The sequence below is a fragment of the Glandiceps talaboti genome, chromosome 20 (assembly GCF_964340395.1).
Source record: "Glandiceps talaboti chromosome 20, keGlaTala1.1, whole genome shotgun sequence".
NCBI classification, from domain to species: Eukaryota; Metazoa; Hemichordata; class Enteropneusta; family Spengelidae; genus Glandiceps; species Glandiceps talaboti.
In genome coordinates this window covers 16,341,509-16,360,202 of record NC_135568.1, presented here as the reverse complement: position 1 = coordinate 16,360,202, position 18,694 = coordinate 16,341,509, and the positions used below count along the sequence as shown (strand labels likewise).

Here is an 18,694-nt window from a genome sequence, read left to right as displayed (position 1 = left end):
TTGCATACCTGCATGCAAATGATATGCAAATACGGACGCATGATCGCATAGAGTCATTTTGACTGAAATTTGTTGTTTTGGATAAACATATGTAATAATAACAGAACCCCATATTGCATGAGTGCTAGTGTGGGTACTAATTGCTACGCTTGTGAAAGTATTGCTGCAGACACTGCATTGCAGCACTCATGCAAATACCCCACACTTGCACTCATGTCATAGGATTCTGTCACATTGTCTACTTTAAACCTGAAAATATAATTATAATAAACTTTTAATTTTCACACTTATTGTCTACTATATTAGGTTTGTATGTTGAACAGACTTCCAATGGATTTATTGTTGATAATACTGAACCAGTCATTTCATCTCAACCAGCTGTTGATGCAACTCTAGGATCATTGGTTGACAACACTCAGGTAAGTGTGGAAATGATATTGTGTGTGTTTCTGTGTGTCTGTGTTTGTGAGGTGGGATGAATGTAGTTCCGGAGTAAGGCTAATGCAGACAGGTGGTAACTTGGTAAGTATAGGTATAGGTGTATGGGGTACTGTAGTGTTGTGGGTTTTTTTTGAGAGTGTATGAGTTTCTGTGTGTGACTACTTTCCAAGCAGTTAGTGTGTGAATGAGTTTATGGAAAGAGTACTTCTTCGCCATTGTATATTTTTTGTGTGGAAATCGTCTAGAATGAGTTTGCTAGTCAGGTGTCTGTAGAATGAATACGAACTATCAACGACATGAATCTTGGTCTCACTGTCATTTTTGAAATTCATCCTAAGTCATGGATGTGTGACGTTAATTTTCAATGTAAGTGAAGAAGATAAACTAACAAATGATACATTCATTTTTATACCATTGTACACGATGGAGAACACTGTGAAAGTAAAACAGCTAATAGTATAGATACTAACATTAAAAATTTATACATGTAGGTATGGAGAACACTGCTGAAAGTAAAATGGAGATTTGATGATTCACAAAGTCATGTCATTCATCAGAAGATTTCAATATTTACACACCATCAGGCAGAACTGGATATTGAACCTGTCAAGGTAAACATTACTTGGAGGATGCACACTCTGCAGACTTTTTTTGCACCAGGTCAAATGACAAAGGTCTTTTGTCAAGTTGTGGAAAAGTGATGTTTGAATATATGAGTATTACCACAAGACAATGAAGTCTTAAAAAACATTGTGTTTCATATACAAATGTACATGGACCAGAATTTTTTTTAAATCGCATATCTGCGTCAGTGGTGCAAAGATTATTTTGTGAAATGAAAGATGGAACTGGTTTAATCCATGATATAATGGATGCCAAACGTTTCACAGTCAACATACACATACTGTCTAATATTATAGGTGATAAATTAAATGATAACTTTACTTGTTGTAATTCAGTTGAGTGGTGATGATAATGAATATACATTCACTGACTTGGCTCTACATGATGGTGATACCTACTATGTTCAAGTGATTGGTTGTAATGGTGCAAAACTTTGTACATCTGCCACTAGTCCAGGTGTAAAGGTAAGTTGATTTAATACAATTTAGTGATTGGCTAAAAAGATGTGATAATTTGCCACTAGGTGTTTTCAATGAGATCCAATTTCAGATACAATAGTAGATTTTCCTCAATGTGAACAGGATTTGTAACTGTCCATCTAGAACCAATGTATGCATTTTGAATATTGTGATTTATCTTAGCCCATCAAATCAGTCTAAACATGAATTTACATTCTGTTTGATAGACCAGAAGTGTGAACAGTAGCTATTCTGTTATAGGCTAGTAGTACATAGCACATTGCCATATATTTCAACCTGGCTTGATACACATCATGATATTTGGCGTTCACCAGTAAAGATTTGTTGCCATTTCATTTATCATCTTAGTTCTAACTCTATCATTTGATTGGTTGATACCAGGTTGATTCGACTCCACCTACTGTTGGTATGTTTGCTGTTGATACAGAGCATGCAGCTGATCTGACACGTCACCACACTGTCAGTGATTGGATGGTTTATAATCAGAGACAAGGAACTACACCAGCACATGTCAAACTGGCATGGTTAGGATTTGCTGATATTCATTCCCTTATTGCACACTACCATGTTACCATAGGAACCAGTTATGGTGGAATGGAATTAACCCCTGTAAGTTGTCATAATGACTTGTCTGTCTTTGTATGTATGTATGTATGTATGTATGTATGTATGTATGTATGTACCATGTATGTATGTATGTATGTATGTATGTATGTATGTATGTATGTATGTATGTATGTATGTATTGTGTGTCTGTCTGTCTGTCAGTTGTGTGTCCTTTCTCTCTCTCTCTCTCTCTCTCTCTCTCTCTCTCTCTCTCTCTCTCTCTCTCTCTCTCTCTCTCTCTCTCTCTCTCTCTCTCTCTCTCTCTCTCTCTCTCTCTCTCTCTCTCTCTCTCTCTCTCTCTCTCTCTCTCTCTCTCTCTCAATCTCAATCTCTCCCTCTCTCATCTGTCGCTGTTTTCTCCTCTCATTGCTTGCCATTTTTTAACTTAAAGATACAAATTTCAATTATAATTATCAAATGTTTATCTTATACTGTTGTACAGACTGGACCAATAACAATAACCTATCAAGATGGTAGTTCACATGAAGATGAGGGTGTTGTACAGACAGGAGTTATTAACATATCCAGAGATCTTACACCTGGTGAACATCTGTACATTAGTATCTGGGCTGTCAATGGAGTAAGTAATGTCGTAACATTAACACCCATAAACTTTGCATAAGTGATCTGTATTAGACGTTACCTTGGGACCACCGATCAAAAGTCAAACCACCACCAACATAATATGCAAATTACCATCAAAACTAGCGATATGATAATTGCAACATTCAGAAATACCAATTACAACAATCAAATGACCAATCACAATTGATTAGACCCAGGTGATTTGAATGTTTTGAATGGTGGCTTGTAATGTTGTAACTGGTAATTTGAACGTTGCAGTTGATAGTTTGAACATTGTGATTAGTGGTTTGAATGTTGCAGTTGGTATTTCAGAAAATTGTGATTGGTAGTTTGAACGTTGTGTTTGACCATTTGAATGTTACAACTTTCAAAGTACCAGTAACAGTTTTCAAACCAATTGATAGTGTTGAATGTTAATAAAGTGCAATGTGTTTAGTAACCCATGTTATTGATATTATTACAGGTTGGTCTTAGAAGCTATACTGCCCATGACACCTTTGAAGTGGTACAGTCTAATTCAGTGAGTGGTATTCTGTCGTTACTACGACGATGTTCATCTCAGTCTTGTCAAGGTCATTGTACTTGTGGACCACAAAACCATCTCTGTCATGATGCACCAGGTGGTTGCCAGGATGTCAAAGGTCAGTAACCAATTGATCCCCTTAAGTTAGTCATAAAAGTTATATTCTTTTTACCACCTATGTGAGTCATGAAATATTAACTTCTTATTTTTGCCACCTGAGCATGTGAGATCATAAAATCATAACTTCAGTTTTGCTACATGCGTGAGTCACTTTCCTGGTCAATGTACACGGAAAATTTGTATTTTATATGAAAGCTTGAAGTTGAAAAGTCATTCTGCATGAAGGAAACTGTTCAGTTGGCTGCTGACCATGGATTTTGTTTGAACTTCAAGAAATTATACCTCATGTCTATTGTAATTGTAATAGTATGCATGGTGATACTGTTTATATCATTAACAAAATTAAGAGTTGACACACTGTGTAAGTGATGTTTGTGTGTTATCTTTACGGTGTCTATCTCAACATGAAACCTTGTGATCAGGCACACTGATCTTGATAGTTTGTTTAATAGCTTGGACAATCTTCGAAAAAGAGCCATAAATCGCTTCACATGGGTGGTCTCAAAATAGAGAAGTAGATAGAATCAGTATCATGAGACTATGTGATGTACCAGATTAATATTCAAAATCAATTCTAGACAGATGAGGTTTTAGTAATAGTCTTACCTGTGTTTGTAATCATGTTGTCATACAGATAATGCAGCATATCGACAGGTTGAAGTGTTTGATATGGTCAATTACCAACAATTAACTGATGTAAGCCCTAAAGATATTGACTACACACCATCACAATGTGCTATGGCTGCTTCATGGAAGAAAACAACAACTTCAGGTAAGAGACACTTTCAATGTGCTATGGTTACATCATGGAATGCAAGATCTACAGGACACATTTACAAATTACACTGTCAATGTACATGTATAGTTGCTGATATCTTGTTTTACATTGTTAGAAGGAGACTGTCAACTGCCATCTTGACTTGTTTTGTAATTTATCTTTAATATACTATTGTCGCTGAAATTAATAGAATTAAACATAACATGGTGTGCATTGGACATTTCATGAAGTCAAGACGACTGTTCTAACCCATGCTGACTATTAGATTGTATGTATTTGCACACAATTGTGTCTGTCTGTCTGTGTGTCATTTTCTGCGTCATTGTGTACATGTATGGTTTTCAACTAACTGCACATGACTATATGCTTGCACTATATCAATATACGAATCTTTTAATTTTTTCACTGTATTAAAATTATATTTATTTCCTAACTATATTTAAATAAAATATATTTCAGAAGGTTTTTTAGGAATATGACAAAATATAATCTGTGTCTGAATACAGACTAGGTTAGAAGTGAATTGTCATCATTCACAAGTAGTTGAAACTTGTAATAGATGTTACCAAGAAGTTGAAGTGTTCAGTTTACAATGTATAAATGTAGAATCAGACAAGTATAACCTCGTTGTCTATCAAAAAGTAAACTGTTGATTCAGAAACAATTCCAACTTAACTAAATGCTTGATGTATGGTTAGTACACTTGTAATTATATATAATTATTTCTTGTCCATGTAGGAGTTGGTGTAGTGCGATATGAATGGAGTGCTGGAGAGAAAGATGCAACACCAGGAGCTGGACTCTTTGACCTAGCATTTGATACCATATGGCATGATGTAGGACTTAATACCAATGCTGTACTCACTTTGGAAAGACAGAAAGGTTAGTTTGACTTACTTGAAAAGTTCATTACTGAGTTCAAATTATGTCATTCAAAGGATTAGATTTGTCTGTTAGATGTTTGTAATCTTCTCTTTGTTTGTTTGTTTGTTTGTTTGTAATTGTCTGTCTGTCAGTTTATTTTATTTATATATGTCAGTTTATCTGTTTGTAAGTTTGTTAATCCATCTGTTTATCTTTCAGTATGTTTATCTACCTGTCAGTTTGTTTTTCAGTTTATCTGTGTTTCTGTTTGTTTGTCTCTGTCTGCCTGCCTGTCTGTCTGTATATCAGTTTATTTATATTTGTCAGTTTGTCTTTCAGTTTGTCTCTGCCTGCCTGCCTGCCTGTCTGTCTGTCTGTCTGTCTGTCTGTCTGTCAGCCTGTGTGTGTCTGTCTGTCTGTCACTTTCTGCACCATTGTGTCCATATATGGTTTTTCAAGAATCCTCTAACTGTACATGACTGTACACGTATATGCTTGCACCATATTAATCTTTAATTTTGTTCTCTGTATTAAAATTATATTTATTTCCTAACTATATTTATTGTGTGTCTGTACAGTCTTAGAACCACTGGTAGAGTATGTATTCTATGTCAAGGCATGGTATAATGATGTCAAGTTTGCTATCTACCAATCAGATGGCATCATGACTGACTACTCACCACCTGAGATATCAAAGTCTAGAAAGGTAAGTTTAAAACTATTCCATGGCCAGGGTATGTGTTCATTATCTACAGACATCAAAGTCTAGGAAAGCCAGTTTAAAAGTATTCCATGGCCAGGGTATGTGTTCATTACCTATAAACACCAAAGTCAAGGAAAGTAACTTTATGTATTCCATGGCAGTGACATTATGTGTGTGGTATGTTATTTACTCAAGGCCTGGCGCATACTCTATCAATAAAGTATTTATGCTATCTAAGTCAAACCAATGACAGCTTTCATAAGAACATTGCAGTGTAATAAGAAGACTGTGCTATTAATACTGATGTAACAGTGTCATTATGCCATGTCATGTGATATGTAAATAAGTACACCACCACTGATAACTATTATGAGATGATGGTAAAACTGTTGGATTATTTGCAATAATTTCCTAACTGTATGAGTTGCAATATTTTATGTTTATTAAAATAACATATTAACATAATTACGTAACTATTTCATTGTTTTTATACAGGTCAAGGATGTAATAGACATTTTAAAATTAGTGGACACGGACTTTACAACATCAACAAGTTCTATTGGTGTGTCATGGAAATTTGTCTTTAGAGATGACCATAGCGATATTGACTACTTTGCAGTGTCTTTGAGTACACAGCCTGCAGGTATACTTCATAGATATTAGTATTCTCTGATTATAGTCAGTAATATAATGACAATATGTTTATTGCATATACAGGCCTTCAGCCCATATACGATGAAAAAATATAAACACACAAAAAGTAAATGTCACATAAGCTTAGGCCTAAAATCAAAAAAAAAATTGTGTGGTTCCAATTACAATCAATTTTAGAATAAGTGGGATAGGTAGATTTTTGAAGGATACACTTTGATACTCAATAAATTTGTTATTGTACCTACAGTAACAAATATTTTATACATTTTTCATGTTTTGCACTTTATTGATTTACAAACAAGGACTTGATATATGTTCTTTCACATTGTTTTTGCCAGTATAAAAATGTAGTCTGAGTTGTACAATTAAACCCCCAGATAAATAGCCAATTTTCTAAAAATTCATCAATATGACCACTTTAGTAATTAAAGTAATTTATGATACTGTATTTACAGGTGAAGATATCTCAGCCTACAGTTTGACACATAAAACAAACTCTGAGTTCAGCGTACAATTAAGCGGTTTACAGCTACAGTCAGGTACTAGGTATTATTCCAATGTGAGGGCCTATAACTTAGCTGGTCTGTATAGCACAGCTGTATCTGATGGTTTCATGGTAAGCATAACTACTGACATCAGACCATGGATGAACAGAACCTGTTACAAGCAGGAAAGTAAACAAATAAATTGGATTAATAATACTTGGCTCAGCATGTTGGAACAGAACAGTTTTATGGCCTCTTGATGTGTACATGAAATGCCAGGGGAACTGGAAATTTGTTTGTGAACATGAGCTACTATTCAAAGTGGCCATAAAACTGTTCTTGTCAGATAATAGAGTGTAATACAACTTACAAGTCTCTGCTGTTCCAACATACTGCACCAAGTATTAATCCAATTCAGTTGTTTACTTTCCCTGTTTGTAACAGGTTCCCTTTATCTATGGTGTGAAGTCTTCAATTGTATATCATATTACAAACTTGGTATTGGTCACCTGATATAATTTAACTACTGGGTTCTAAACTTCTATTGGACCAATTGGTTTTGATATGGGCAGTAATTACTGTCACAGTTCTGATTGGCTGTTTACTGTCAGTACTACAAAATCTGATTGGCTGCATACACAGTGACTACAGATCTGATCTCAGACTGATTACTTTTCTGTCCATTACTCATGGCTATACTGTTCTATAAATTATTCTTCAATGCCACCGACTCTTTCCAGCATTTATGAGAGCAGAAACAAATTAGAAAGGAATTCATAAAATTCATTAAAACAAACGATTATATGTATGTTTTGTTTTGGTTTTTTTAAAAATACTAAATTGTGCTTGTAATTTCTGTCAGCAATTTTCTTATTATGCTGACAAATACACATGTATAAACACAATCCCCTATTTCTACAGAGATCCATTCAGGGATGGAACTACATGACAGGGCTATGTTGCACACTTCAGATGATGTTGCTGTGGAACTATCAAGGCTTTCCCAGTCAGTCTACAGGCTGTCCTAGATTCAACCAGGCCTGGCAAACACAGCAACCACTAACTTCTGACCCTTTCTGAACTCTGGAATGTTAACAAACTAACTGATCATCATTGTGTGTATTTGCATTAATAGGTAGATACCATTGACCCAACCAAAGGTATAGTATATGATGGTTTAGGACTACACGATGCTAACTATCAGAACATGACAGACATGGTGTCATCTTCCTGGCATGGCTTCTCAGATCTACAGTCATCAATAGATCATTACATGTGGTGCATTGGTAGTACGTCAGGTGCTGAAGATGTTCTACCATGTGAAAATGTTGGACTCCGACTGTCGGCTTCCAAATCTCTGAATACACCCCTTCACAATGGTGAGTATAAAATAAAAAATTATATACTTAATATACTGTTGAATGGCACACCAAAAGTTGTACTTTGGTGTACAATTTAGATGTATTGCTCTTCTCATATACAGTATATTTTATCTGTCAATTTTTCTGAAAGAAAATTACAAAAAAATTACAAAAATATTTGACTAAAAAGTATTTTATTTTCATAAGTATGAACAAAGTGTTCATGAGCCTTCGATGGTTAACTTTAAATGTTCTAAGTTTACATTTTACACATTGTACCGGAATTGTCAAATTTACTCCAGAAGTGTTATTAGTACCAATTCAAAAACACAACAAAAACTTGCATTCACTGGGAATTTAGGTTTTTTGAAGTAAATCTGTATTGTTCATTCTTGCTAGGTCAAAAGTATTTCTCTAAAGTAATCGGTGTAGATGCTGCAGGATTACAATCAGAGGCAGCCATTTCTAATGGAATCACCATGGATACAACGCCACCTGTAGTGGAGGAAAGATTTGTGTTTGGTGACAATTTAGTACAGAATCCATCATTTGAAGACTGGACACTTGTTACAGATTCAAAAACTCCTGACAACTGGCAAGTTAATGGCATTGCCGACATCGTTACCTCTACTGGACAGGATGGGAACGCCTTTATCCAAGTATATGGAGATATCACCCAGGACTTGACTACAGTGGTTGGAGAGAAATACCAAGTCACGTTTTACTGTAGCCATATCTATCAATCACATAACCCCATTGGATCTCAAGAAGGCTTCATCCAAGGTCCAGGAATTCACCATGTGTTTAGTTTATACCAGAGAGCAGGTCACTATGGCGATGGGAATACAGAGGCTATCAGTTGGCATCGTTATGTTTATTACTTCACAGCATCTGAAGTCCAATCAGCAATTGTACTGGGCTCTGTTGGAAGGAATAATGGTAAGTATTTCAAGTCTACTCTAAGTCTAAAGTTACAATTTGTAATTTCACAAATTTTCAGTCAATGTCAAAATTTAGTAGTAAAAGAGTGAAGTGGCAAAGGCTGAGTTTGTAAGCTATTTGAGTTGAGTAGAAATATTTTACACAAAAATCAGAAATTGTAAAAATGTGGCAAAATTGAGTTCGCAAAAAAAAAAATAAAACTGAAAGTTTGATATTCCACAAGCATAGGTCTCTGTCTGAAATGTATGATACTGTATTCGTCATTGAATACCTACATGGTGTGACTTGTATTCCTCTCATCAATATACATGTATCTTTGGATTTTAGGGCAGCATAATCTCTTACTATATCACCTTTATTCCAGAATGAACATTTTGTATTTCAAGTATTTAGAATTTATTACACAAAAAAGAATATTTGCCCAAAATTTTTGATATTCTGTTTATCTTTCTGCAGTAATTCATTATAAAAGTGGCTTGAATCTTTGACTAGTTTTTCACTATGAGCAGGTTTTTTGAAGTTTTGAATAAATTGTATTTATCTTTGAAATTTCAGAATATATGACCAGCACCTTTTTAACTTTAAGATTTTTTGTGCTACACAAATTCTGTAAACCAGTATTAATAATTCTTGCCTCACATTGATTGGTTGACAGGTATAGCTATTGATAACATTGCTGTACGTCATGTCGGTATTGGTGCCAGACAACCACCGTCCATTCCTACACCTTACAATCAATACAGCAGTGCCGTCCATGTAGAAACCCAGGTACTTCATGAGTGGAACTCTGTACACGCTAGTTGGAATATGGTGGATCTAGAAAGTACTATGAAGGAGTACATGTGGGCTATTGGTACTGTAGCAGGTAAGACAATAGCAAATATATCTGATACTCTGTGGTCAAACCTTGTGTTAGAGAAACAAAGGAAACATTATTTGAACCCCACTAAGTTTATCTACAGTAGAGATCATAGGATTTGTATACTCTAAGAAAGTCCTTCAGAGTTCTTAAATTTCTAACAAGCTCTGGAAAAATTGAATTACCGATATCCTTGGACTGTTTACAGAGATTATGGTAAACACGTCAAAATACTACCATAAACCCAGCACTGTATCTTACATCAGAAATCAATTTTTATCAACTTATCAACATCTCAGATTCTCACTAGTAAATACAGAAAGTTTTATCATTGAAGGTGTGAAAATTTTCGAAATTTGATTACAAGTGTGAAAATGAAGTTCAGGAATTGCATTGACGACAAACCCTCTCCCCCTTAAACAAGCGACGTTCACTTATTTGAGCTTGTATAACATTGTATGATTGTCCCTTACATGTAACATTTCTTGACACCTTATATGTAGCATTTCTTGTACAACTAAGGTGTAACGTTTCCATGGCAACTGATGTTTTACATATCCGGCACAACTAACATGTAACATTTCAGTTCCTATCATTTCCTTCCAATTCCGTTGAATGTTCTATGATGCCTGATATCACAAGGATTACATACAAGTAATGAATATTAAAATTGATAATTACTTACTCATATTGTAGGTGGTACTCAACTGCAAGGTTTTACATCTGTGGGTAAAAACACATATGGTGACAACAATGACTTAAACTTGGCATCGGGGTCAAAAGTTCATATTACAGTCGTTGGAAGGAATACAGCTGACTTAAGTACAGTGATATACTCTGATCCAATACTGGTAGATCTAACACCTCCTAAACTTTGCTGTATAAAGGTGAGATTTAATAAATGTATGACAGTGCATGGCCATCAAGTTTCTAAATCTACAACAATTGTGATATGTTGAAATGAGACATTGAATGGACATTGGTTTAAGGCCTAACAAAATGATTGTGTTTGTGATTACACTTATAGGTGGGGTAGGTTGATTTTTTTTTCAAACGTGTCTAGTTCAGGTAGTTATGTTTTCTGTTGTTTTCCATATGGTCTCTGTGTTATTGGTTTTCCTTCCATCAGATGTACAGCCATTACAGATTGGAAGAACATGTTGTCTTTTTAAGTTGCTGTCAGTTTTTGCATCAACTATGTCTTGCAAGACTTCACCATTTTGCGATGTTATTAATTTTTTCTCAAATATGTAAAAAAAAAATTTAAAAAAATTGGTCAGCAATGAAAAACTAGGTGGGGTCAGGTAACCGCAACGAAACCATATTTTTTCTAGGTCTAATTATACTCTCAGTAGGGTGTCATTTCTAATGACTTCCATGATCTTGCAGCATATCTTTTGGGACTTCCAGTATTGACATTATCTTGATTATCCACACAACAAAGGTACCTCTAATATCACCCACTTGTGTAAGTTCCTATATAGAACAACAGAAGTAGTTTATATCTACCTTAGTAAGCCAATACCTCAGTTGCCACTGTAATACTGATACCAGCTACTTTTCATGTAGTGTATATCTGATTCAGTGTTTTTACTTGGGTGTAGATACCATGGTAACAGAGGAGACAATCTGGTAACATTCAATGTAGATTTCCAAATCTTGTGTTGTTACCTTTTGATATACGCCTCTGTATCACCTGAAGAACTCACATTCTACCTCCTTCCCTATAACAAAATACCACATGTTCAGTACAAATGATTTGGTAAAAATGAAAAATAAAAATCATTCCTGTTCAGTGTTTGAAGTGTCAGATAATTATAATCTGTAAAGTCTGCTCGACCTTATCTTCTCTTTTTGACTTGATAAACAGGTAAACACAGATGAAGAGAGTAAGTACAAGAGTGACGGAATGATAAGTGTAAGCTGGCAGGTGACTGACCCTGACAGTGGTATGGATTACTGTATGTGGGCAATTGGTAAGTGTAACTTGATAAGTGACAGACAGATAAGTGACTGATAACAGGAGGTATATCATAAAATACAAGATGCCAATATCTAGACTGACTGTTACTAAGCACACTATTTTTAATAGACAGTGTTACAATACAATGGATTGAACCTTCGACTGATTTTGAACACAAGATATATATTTTATGACCTCCTGTTATCAGATACCACACTTGGTGTTGATTGTTTGAATTGAACTTTCCAAAGTGTATAATTGTTTAATATATACAGGGGTCTTATCAATTGAGTTTATCTTAAAAATCAAAGTAGTGTCTATTCTTTTCACACTGGTCATGTGAATTTCATTGTACATGCATCTTGAAAATCACAGTTGTGTCTATATTCCTTTCACCCTGGTCATGTGAATTTCATTCTACATGTATCTTGAAATGCACAGTAGTGTCTATTCCTTTCACCCTGGTTATGTGAATTTCATTGTAATAAACTACTACTACTACTACTACTACTACTACTACAGTATAACTATACATTTCCTTTAATTGTGATTAATTGTCATTATTTCTCTGAGCAATACTCATCAGCAGTCATGGTTTTTTTTAATAGGCGAGAGTCCGGGCTCATCAGAAGTGATGACATTCACGAGAACTGACTCCCTGCTCAGCTCTGCGACCGATTTGTCATCCATCGTATCACATGGTGTTACACTGTATACAATGGTCAAATGTTACAACTATGCGGGCCTGCAAACTCAAATTACGGATGATGGTGTCACCATAGTAACAGAGCAGCCAGATGCTAGTCATGCTGTTGTTACCCTGACAACCAGTTCGATGACACACTACCCTACTCAAGGGTCACATCAGCCACAGACAAACCTTATCAATATTGCCTGGCAAGGATTTCAGGACATAACAGGAATCAAGCACTACCAGGTAATTAAAGGAACACAAGCTGAGTTTGTATTTTAGGGACATAGTTTTTGCTGCATATTTACAATGTAATTCGCAATATTCTACTTAGTAACACTGATTCAGAAGCATACTCATTACTTGAAATTGACTGAACTCAAACCTGGTAAGAATATTAATTGTAAATGATTCAATGAATCAGATCTAACTTATTATGTATCACTATATAACTTGCCAAGAAAATCCTAGTCTCGGTTACCCAGACTCTCACCACTGGGGGCTCTTCTAAGAGACCACCCAGACGACAGTCTGGGGAAACCACGCTTCCACAATAGAGGTGTTTATATTCTGAATATTTTCACTTTTTTAATCAGTAAAACACTTCTAAACTCAGCTTGTGCAACTTTAGCAAAGGTTTACCAGTACATTATACCATGCACGATCCAAGTTAAACAAAAAATATGGAATTATTGCCCTAGCTGTTCTACGTACGTCATGACAACACGTGTCTATGTCATTGGTTCTGCCGTGTTGGAAATATGAGTCAAAACGTTCATAATTGCCTTTGCTTTCCCCGAATTGTCTTTGATATTTTTGATGCTGGTATAATTAATATGTAATTCCCCTATATTTTTCTTCATTCAGCCAGAGAATACTTGTGACCTAAGGGTTGTCACTACGAATCTAGTGACTTGTAGTGACAAAGACCCCTTAGGTCACTCATATTTTCCTTGGCTGAACAAAGACAAATATAGGGGAATTACATCTAATTATGCATAAGACTTGTGATAATGTGTGTATATGCATGTGTGTGTGTGTGTGTGTGTGTGTGTGTGTGTGTGTGTGTGTGTGTGTGCATACGTACGTACGTATGTACGAATGTACATGCGTGCATGCATACATGTGTATGTAATATGGAATGACAGCATGCAGAGCTGGGCAAGTAAGTAAATGTTCAGTAATACTCAATGTTGATACCAGCCTGAGAGTATTCCTTTCTAATATATTTTATGTTTTATATATTGAACAGTTTTCAGTGCACGGTGAAGACATACAGACAGATTGGTATGATGTTGGACACAATGGTCAATTATTTACAGTATTCAAGGGTCTTCATTTGATGTCCTACCAAGTTTACCAAGTCTATCTTCGGGCTGTCAATTTTGGTGGTTTCCATAGCGACACTGCAGTGGCAAATATTACCATTGAAACGGAGAACCCCATTACTATGGGTAAGGATTTTATTGCATGGCTTCTACACCGTAATCTGGCTCAACAAAAATCTTACCTCCAGAGATATTTGTCAAGTAATAAGATAAAATGCAACACTGTTGGTAAGATTTGCAGTGAGCCTGATGATAAAATGTAGTGTTAGTAAGAATTTTATCGAGCCAAACGACATTTGCAGGTTTCTTTTTCATCCATAAAATTAAATTGTTTCCTAAATTTTACTGTATATTCTAGGTACTGATATTGTAAGCAGCTGGCCTGAACTCTGGAAACTTGTATTACATTGGGACGGAGTCTTCCAAAGTAATTCCTCTCTCATTTATGAAGTTACCATGGGAACTGTTCAGGGTGGTAGCGATGTCATGAAATGGACAGAAACTGACAAAGAAGAGTTGGAATTGATAGGAATTGACCACACCAAGGAACATCACGTCGCCATTACTGCAATAAACCAAGCAGGGTTATACAATACAGCAAACTATATTGTTTCATATACAACCAATTAAAGAAACTCTGGTTGAAGTTAGTTACTTTGTTTTGTAACATTGACTTTGAACTAAAATTCCACCTGACCGTCAAATTTACACTATGCAGTTATTCAAGAATTCATATATTTACAATATAACTTATGCCGCCTGGAGCATGCATAGGAGATTGGATTTTCTAACAAAATAAACTAAATGAAAATAGAAGTAGTGAAATTTTTGCAGGGTTAGAATGAGCAAGTATTGGATAGTTTTGGTTTCAACATCTGAATGAAAGTAAGGGTGACAATTTAATAATGTTTTGGTAACATTTTGGAACTCTAGTGACAGAGGATTGAAACTATCTGAAATTGCAAAGGTTGTCAAACTTTGTACCATAAATTTGATGGTGAACCCTGACTAAACAAATGGTATTTTGTTGAGGATGGTAAAATTAGGTAAAATCTACCTGAGTACTAGTTACGTAGTCACTTTACCAGGGTTACCCATCAGTGTTTTTGTGAAGGGTGATAAGTACAGTGTAGGTAAAATCTACCTGACTTGCCCAGTCACTTTACCAGGGTTTACTCCAGTGTTTTTGTTAAGGGTAATAAGTAAGTAAAATCTATGTGTACCTGAGTTCCCCAGTCATTTGTCCAAGGTTCCCTACCACTCACTGTTCTATAAGGATGGCAAGTAGATAAAACCTACCTGAGTTCCCCAGTCACTTCACCAGGGTTCCCTACCAGTTTGTTAGTTAAGGATGGCAAGTAGATGAAACCTACCTGAGTTCCCCAGTCACTTCACCAGGGTTCCCCACTAGTTTGTTAGTTAAGGGTGGCAAGTAGATAAAACCTACCTGAGTTCCCCACTCACCTTACCAGGGTTCCCTTCCAGTCAAAGTAAGTATAGAGATAAGGAAAGCATGTTGTACATCGTCTATGATAACCGTCTCTATGATAACCGTCTCTATGATAACCTGGCAAGTCATCAATGTAAATATTAAATACTATGTTTATCACTCTGAGTCTGAATTTTCTCACCAAGAGGCTTGTAAATTGATTTTTAAAAGATAATCAAGGAACTGACATGTGTTGATAGACTTATTCCAGAGTGACATATCTTCACACTTGCCAAAATGATAGTATTGAAAGCTTTTAGCATTCCTTTAAATCCAAGACTCAGTAATTTACATAATCATGTACATTATACTATATGTGCATTGAATATGGCTATGACAATTTTTTTCTTGGATTTTATACAAATTGAATATGGCTGTGACGATTTTTCTTGGATTTTATACAGATCTTGGATTTTATGCAAATTGAATATGCCTGTGAAGATTTTTCTTGGATTTTATACAAATTCTTAAAAATTTAATTTACTTTATTATTATTCCAGAATGAACAACTTATTTTGAATTTATTTCACAAAAAGGATGTTTGCCCGAAATTTGTCATATTGGATTTATCTGTGAAATTTACTACCAAACCAGAGTGACTAGAAAGATTCAATTAGGCAGCACAATGTATTTTATATCACACACAGATTTTTTCTCCAAATTACACATTCAAACAAAATGTTGCATTTTGACGATTTTTCTTGTCTATTACTAAGAACAACTTTTTTTTCAATAATAAGGTTACAGATTATTGTACTAAGGGTTGCTGTTTCTATGTTTATGTTTTGAATGACCAAAGCAACCCCTATATTTATGTGATCTCAGAAGGAATTTTGAAACATCGATGCCCTTAATGACAGGTTTAGAAAAAATGACAACATCACTAATGTAAGATGGCAACCCACAAATGTGTATATAGGCCTTTTTATGTAAAAGAAATGGTTCAATTTTATCTTCCAACTTTTGTCATTTCTAAGTCATCCATGTACACACTTACATTTTTTTAAAATAATACTTTTTTAACTGACCCATCGTTATGATGAGAAACTAAAACAAAGTCTGGCATCCCAATATTTTAAGGTACATAGAATATATGTTACATTTTACCTGTAATACATTACAGTAATCATACATACTAAATTCTTATATATATATATTTGGAACTGGAGGAGATGCAAGTGGTGACTACAGTACTGTTACGTAACAGAGTGTTTTCTCTCCAAGATCTGTACGTATTACAGTTAAGTAAGAAACTAGTTGAACTTGAAATAGATTGTAGCCTGATTCTATAAAAATCTAACATTGCTACATTTTACTCTCAAGCTTAACAATACTTCTAGTGTAGTTGCTACATTTTTTGTGAGTCAGTTGAAGGTCCTAGTCACACAAAGAAAATGTAACAATGTTGGCAAAAAAAATTGTGAAGCCAGATGACTAAAGTAACAATGTAACAATGTTAGTATAAATTGTGGGTTTTTTCACACCAGAAGTAATGAAGCAATGTTAGTAAGATTTTTTAAACCAAAAAATAAATGTATATAAAGGCAAAATAAGATTTTAAAAAAATGTGTGTTTCCGATAGTAACCCGACTGACCCCAGTTTATGCCACCAATACTAAACACTTGTTTACACATTTAAAACAAAAAGTTCAGAAATTCTTTGTCATCTTCTGTTTTCTTTCCCTACAGATATCTGTACATATATCAACAACGATGTCAGAAGGGGTATTCTTACCGACATTTTGTCTGTTTTTGGTTCAAAGTAATATTTTTCAAAAAAAAAAAAACAATTAAAAAGTAAAGGTAAAACAACGAAGTAAAATAAAATAATGACCTACCTACCCTATTTCCAAAGGCTACTTTATCGGAAACAAACTTTTTTTTCTTTTTTTTTCACATAAGGAAAAGAAATTTGTAGTCAGGTGCCACTCTGTTTCAAGTTAACTGTCTTTTATACCTACCAGTACTTGTTGGATCTGATAGTTTTTACATCTTAGTGTAAATTATAGCCCCAAAAAAACAAAAAACAAACTGATTTAATGGACAGATCAAAATGAACATAAAAATAAATGCAATATTTCACATATATGGCAGCTAAACCTTTTTTAAACTTCTGAACCACATATGCAATTGAGGGAGAGAGGCAAACATTAGTTGTCATGGCAACTAGTCAAATATGTCTCTGTCCCAAATCGTGGCAATAGCAATAATGACTACATGCAGATATGAAATTAAGACTCAGTGACCCAAAATACCAACATTTTTAGATAATTTATCAAATGGATATAATTGTGGGGAAAGGAGGCAGAAATAAGTTACAGCTACAATGATGTAGGCTTGGTGCTTCACTCATGTGCATCTGTAACATGACATTTATTACACACCCGCAGACAACTTCTAATGCAAAGGAATTAATTACATATTAGGTACCATGCACAGTGGAGATGTAGAAGTAGTCAAGTTGAAATGTTGATTATCAGTTTGAAAATAAACAATTGCAGCCATTAAAACATCAAGTCTATGTGTAACATTTTCATTAGAAGCCTGTTTTTACTGCACTGTGAAAGAATATCAATTCTTATCAGTGTTCAATGTGATTGAGCAAAGGCTCCTACTGTGTTTATTATGTCTCTGTTACTGTTAGTCTAGAGTTGAAATATGTCTATCTTTGTATCAAAAACGTATTGCCCCACAAGTGAAACACCAAGCCAGCATCATGTTAGCTATATCTTGGCAGCTTGTTATTATATTTTTAAAATGACAAAACAATTCACCTATTTGAATTACGTATATGTCGAATGCCTTCCTCATGTATTTGCTAAAAGCCATCAATGTGATGACCATACATTCTCCAATTCCTAATTTCTTAGCCTAAGAGCAAAAATTTATTCAGTAATCTTTCAATCGTAAAGAAAACTAGAGCCAATTTCAACTTACCTTGCCAGAACAGTGTGACACAAAATGTATTTTTTCGTTGGTTCATGCAACATTGCTAGATACGGACAACACTGCAGACACGTTGATTCTTTACTCTTGACAACAAAACACATTGTAAACGTAGAAGTCATGGAAGTGTAGGGAAATGTATAGTGCATGTTATGTGTTGAACTTAACATACATGTCGTCTACTACAGTGGGTCATATAGTAACAGTGTATCACAATTATTTGAATATATTCTGCCTTCATTTTTAATGAGTT

General features: G+C 34.8%; 1 protein-coding gene across 3 annotated transcripts in view; it reads left to right on the top strand.

Annotated features, from left to right (window-relative positions):
• Positions 1-17,505, top strand: part of LOC144450798 (uncharacterized) — a 63,214-nt gene extending 45,709 nt beyond the window's left edge. For all 3 annotated transcript variants that reach the window (XM_078141523.1, XM_078141524.1, XM_078141525.1), the window contains 19 exons: positions 307-419; positions 933-1,052; positions 1,401-1,529; positions 1,926-2,153; positions 2,593-2,730; positions 3,199-3,376; positions 4,013-4,150; positions 4,895-5,038; positions 5,599-5,726; positions 6,219-6,366; positions 6,833-6,993; positions 7,998-8,241; positions 8,623-9,162; positions 9,821-10,030; positions 10,721-10,911; positions 11,895-12,000; positions 12,596-12,924; positions 13,931-14,132; positions 14,365-17,505. In XM_078141523.1, the coding sequence (XP_077997649.1) occupies positions 307-419; positions 933-1,052; positions 1,401-1,529; positions 1,926-2,153; positions 2,593-2,730; positions 3,199-3,376; positions 4,013-4,150; positions 4,895-5,038; positions 5,599-5,726; positions 6,219-6,366; positions 6,833-6,993; positions 7,998-8,241; positions 8,623-9,162; positions 9,821-10,030; positions 10,721-10,911; positions 11,895-12,000; positions 12,596-12,924; positions 13,931-14,132; positions 14,365-14,636 (3,719 nt within the window). In that variant the 3' untranslated portion in view covers positions 14,637-17,505. The remainder of the gene's footprint in view (positions 1-306; positions 420-932; positions 1,053-1,400; positions 1,530-1,925; positions 2,154-2,592; positions 2,731-3,198; positions 3,377-4,012; positions 4,151-4,894; positions 5,039-5,598; positions 5,727-6,218; positions 6,367-6,832; positions 6,994-7,997; positions 8,242-8,622; positions 9,163-9,820; positions 10,031-10,720; positions 10,912-11,894; positions 12,001-12,595; positions 12,925-13,930; positions 14,133-14,364) is intronic.
• The last annotated feature ends 1,189 nt before the right edge of the window (positions 17,506-18,694 follow it).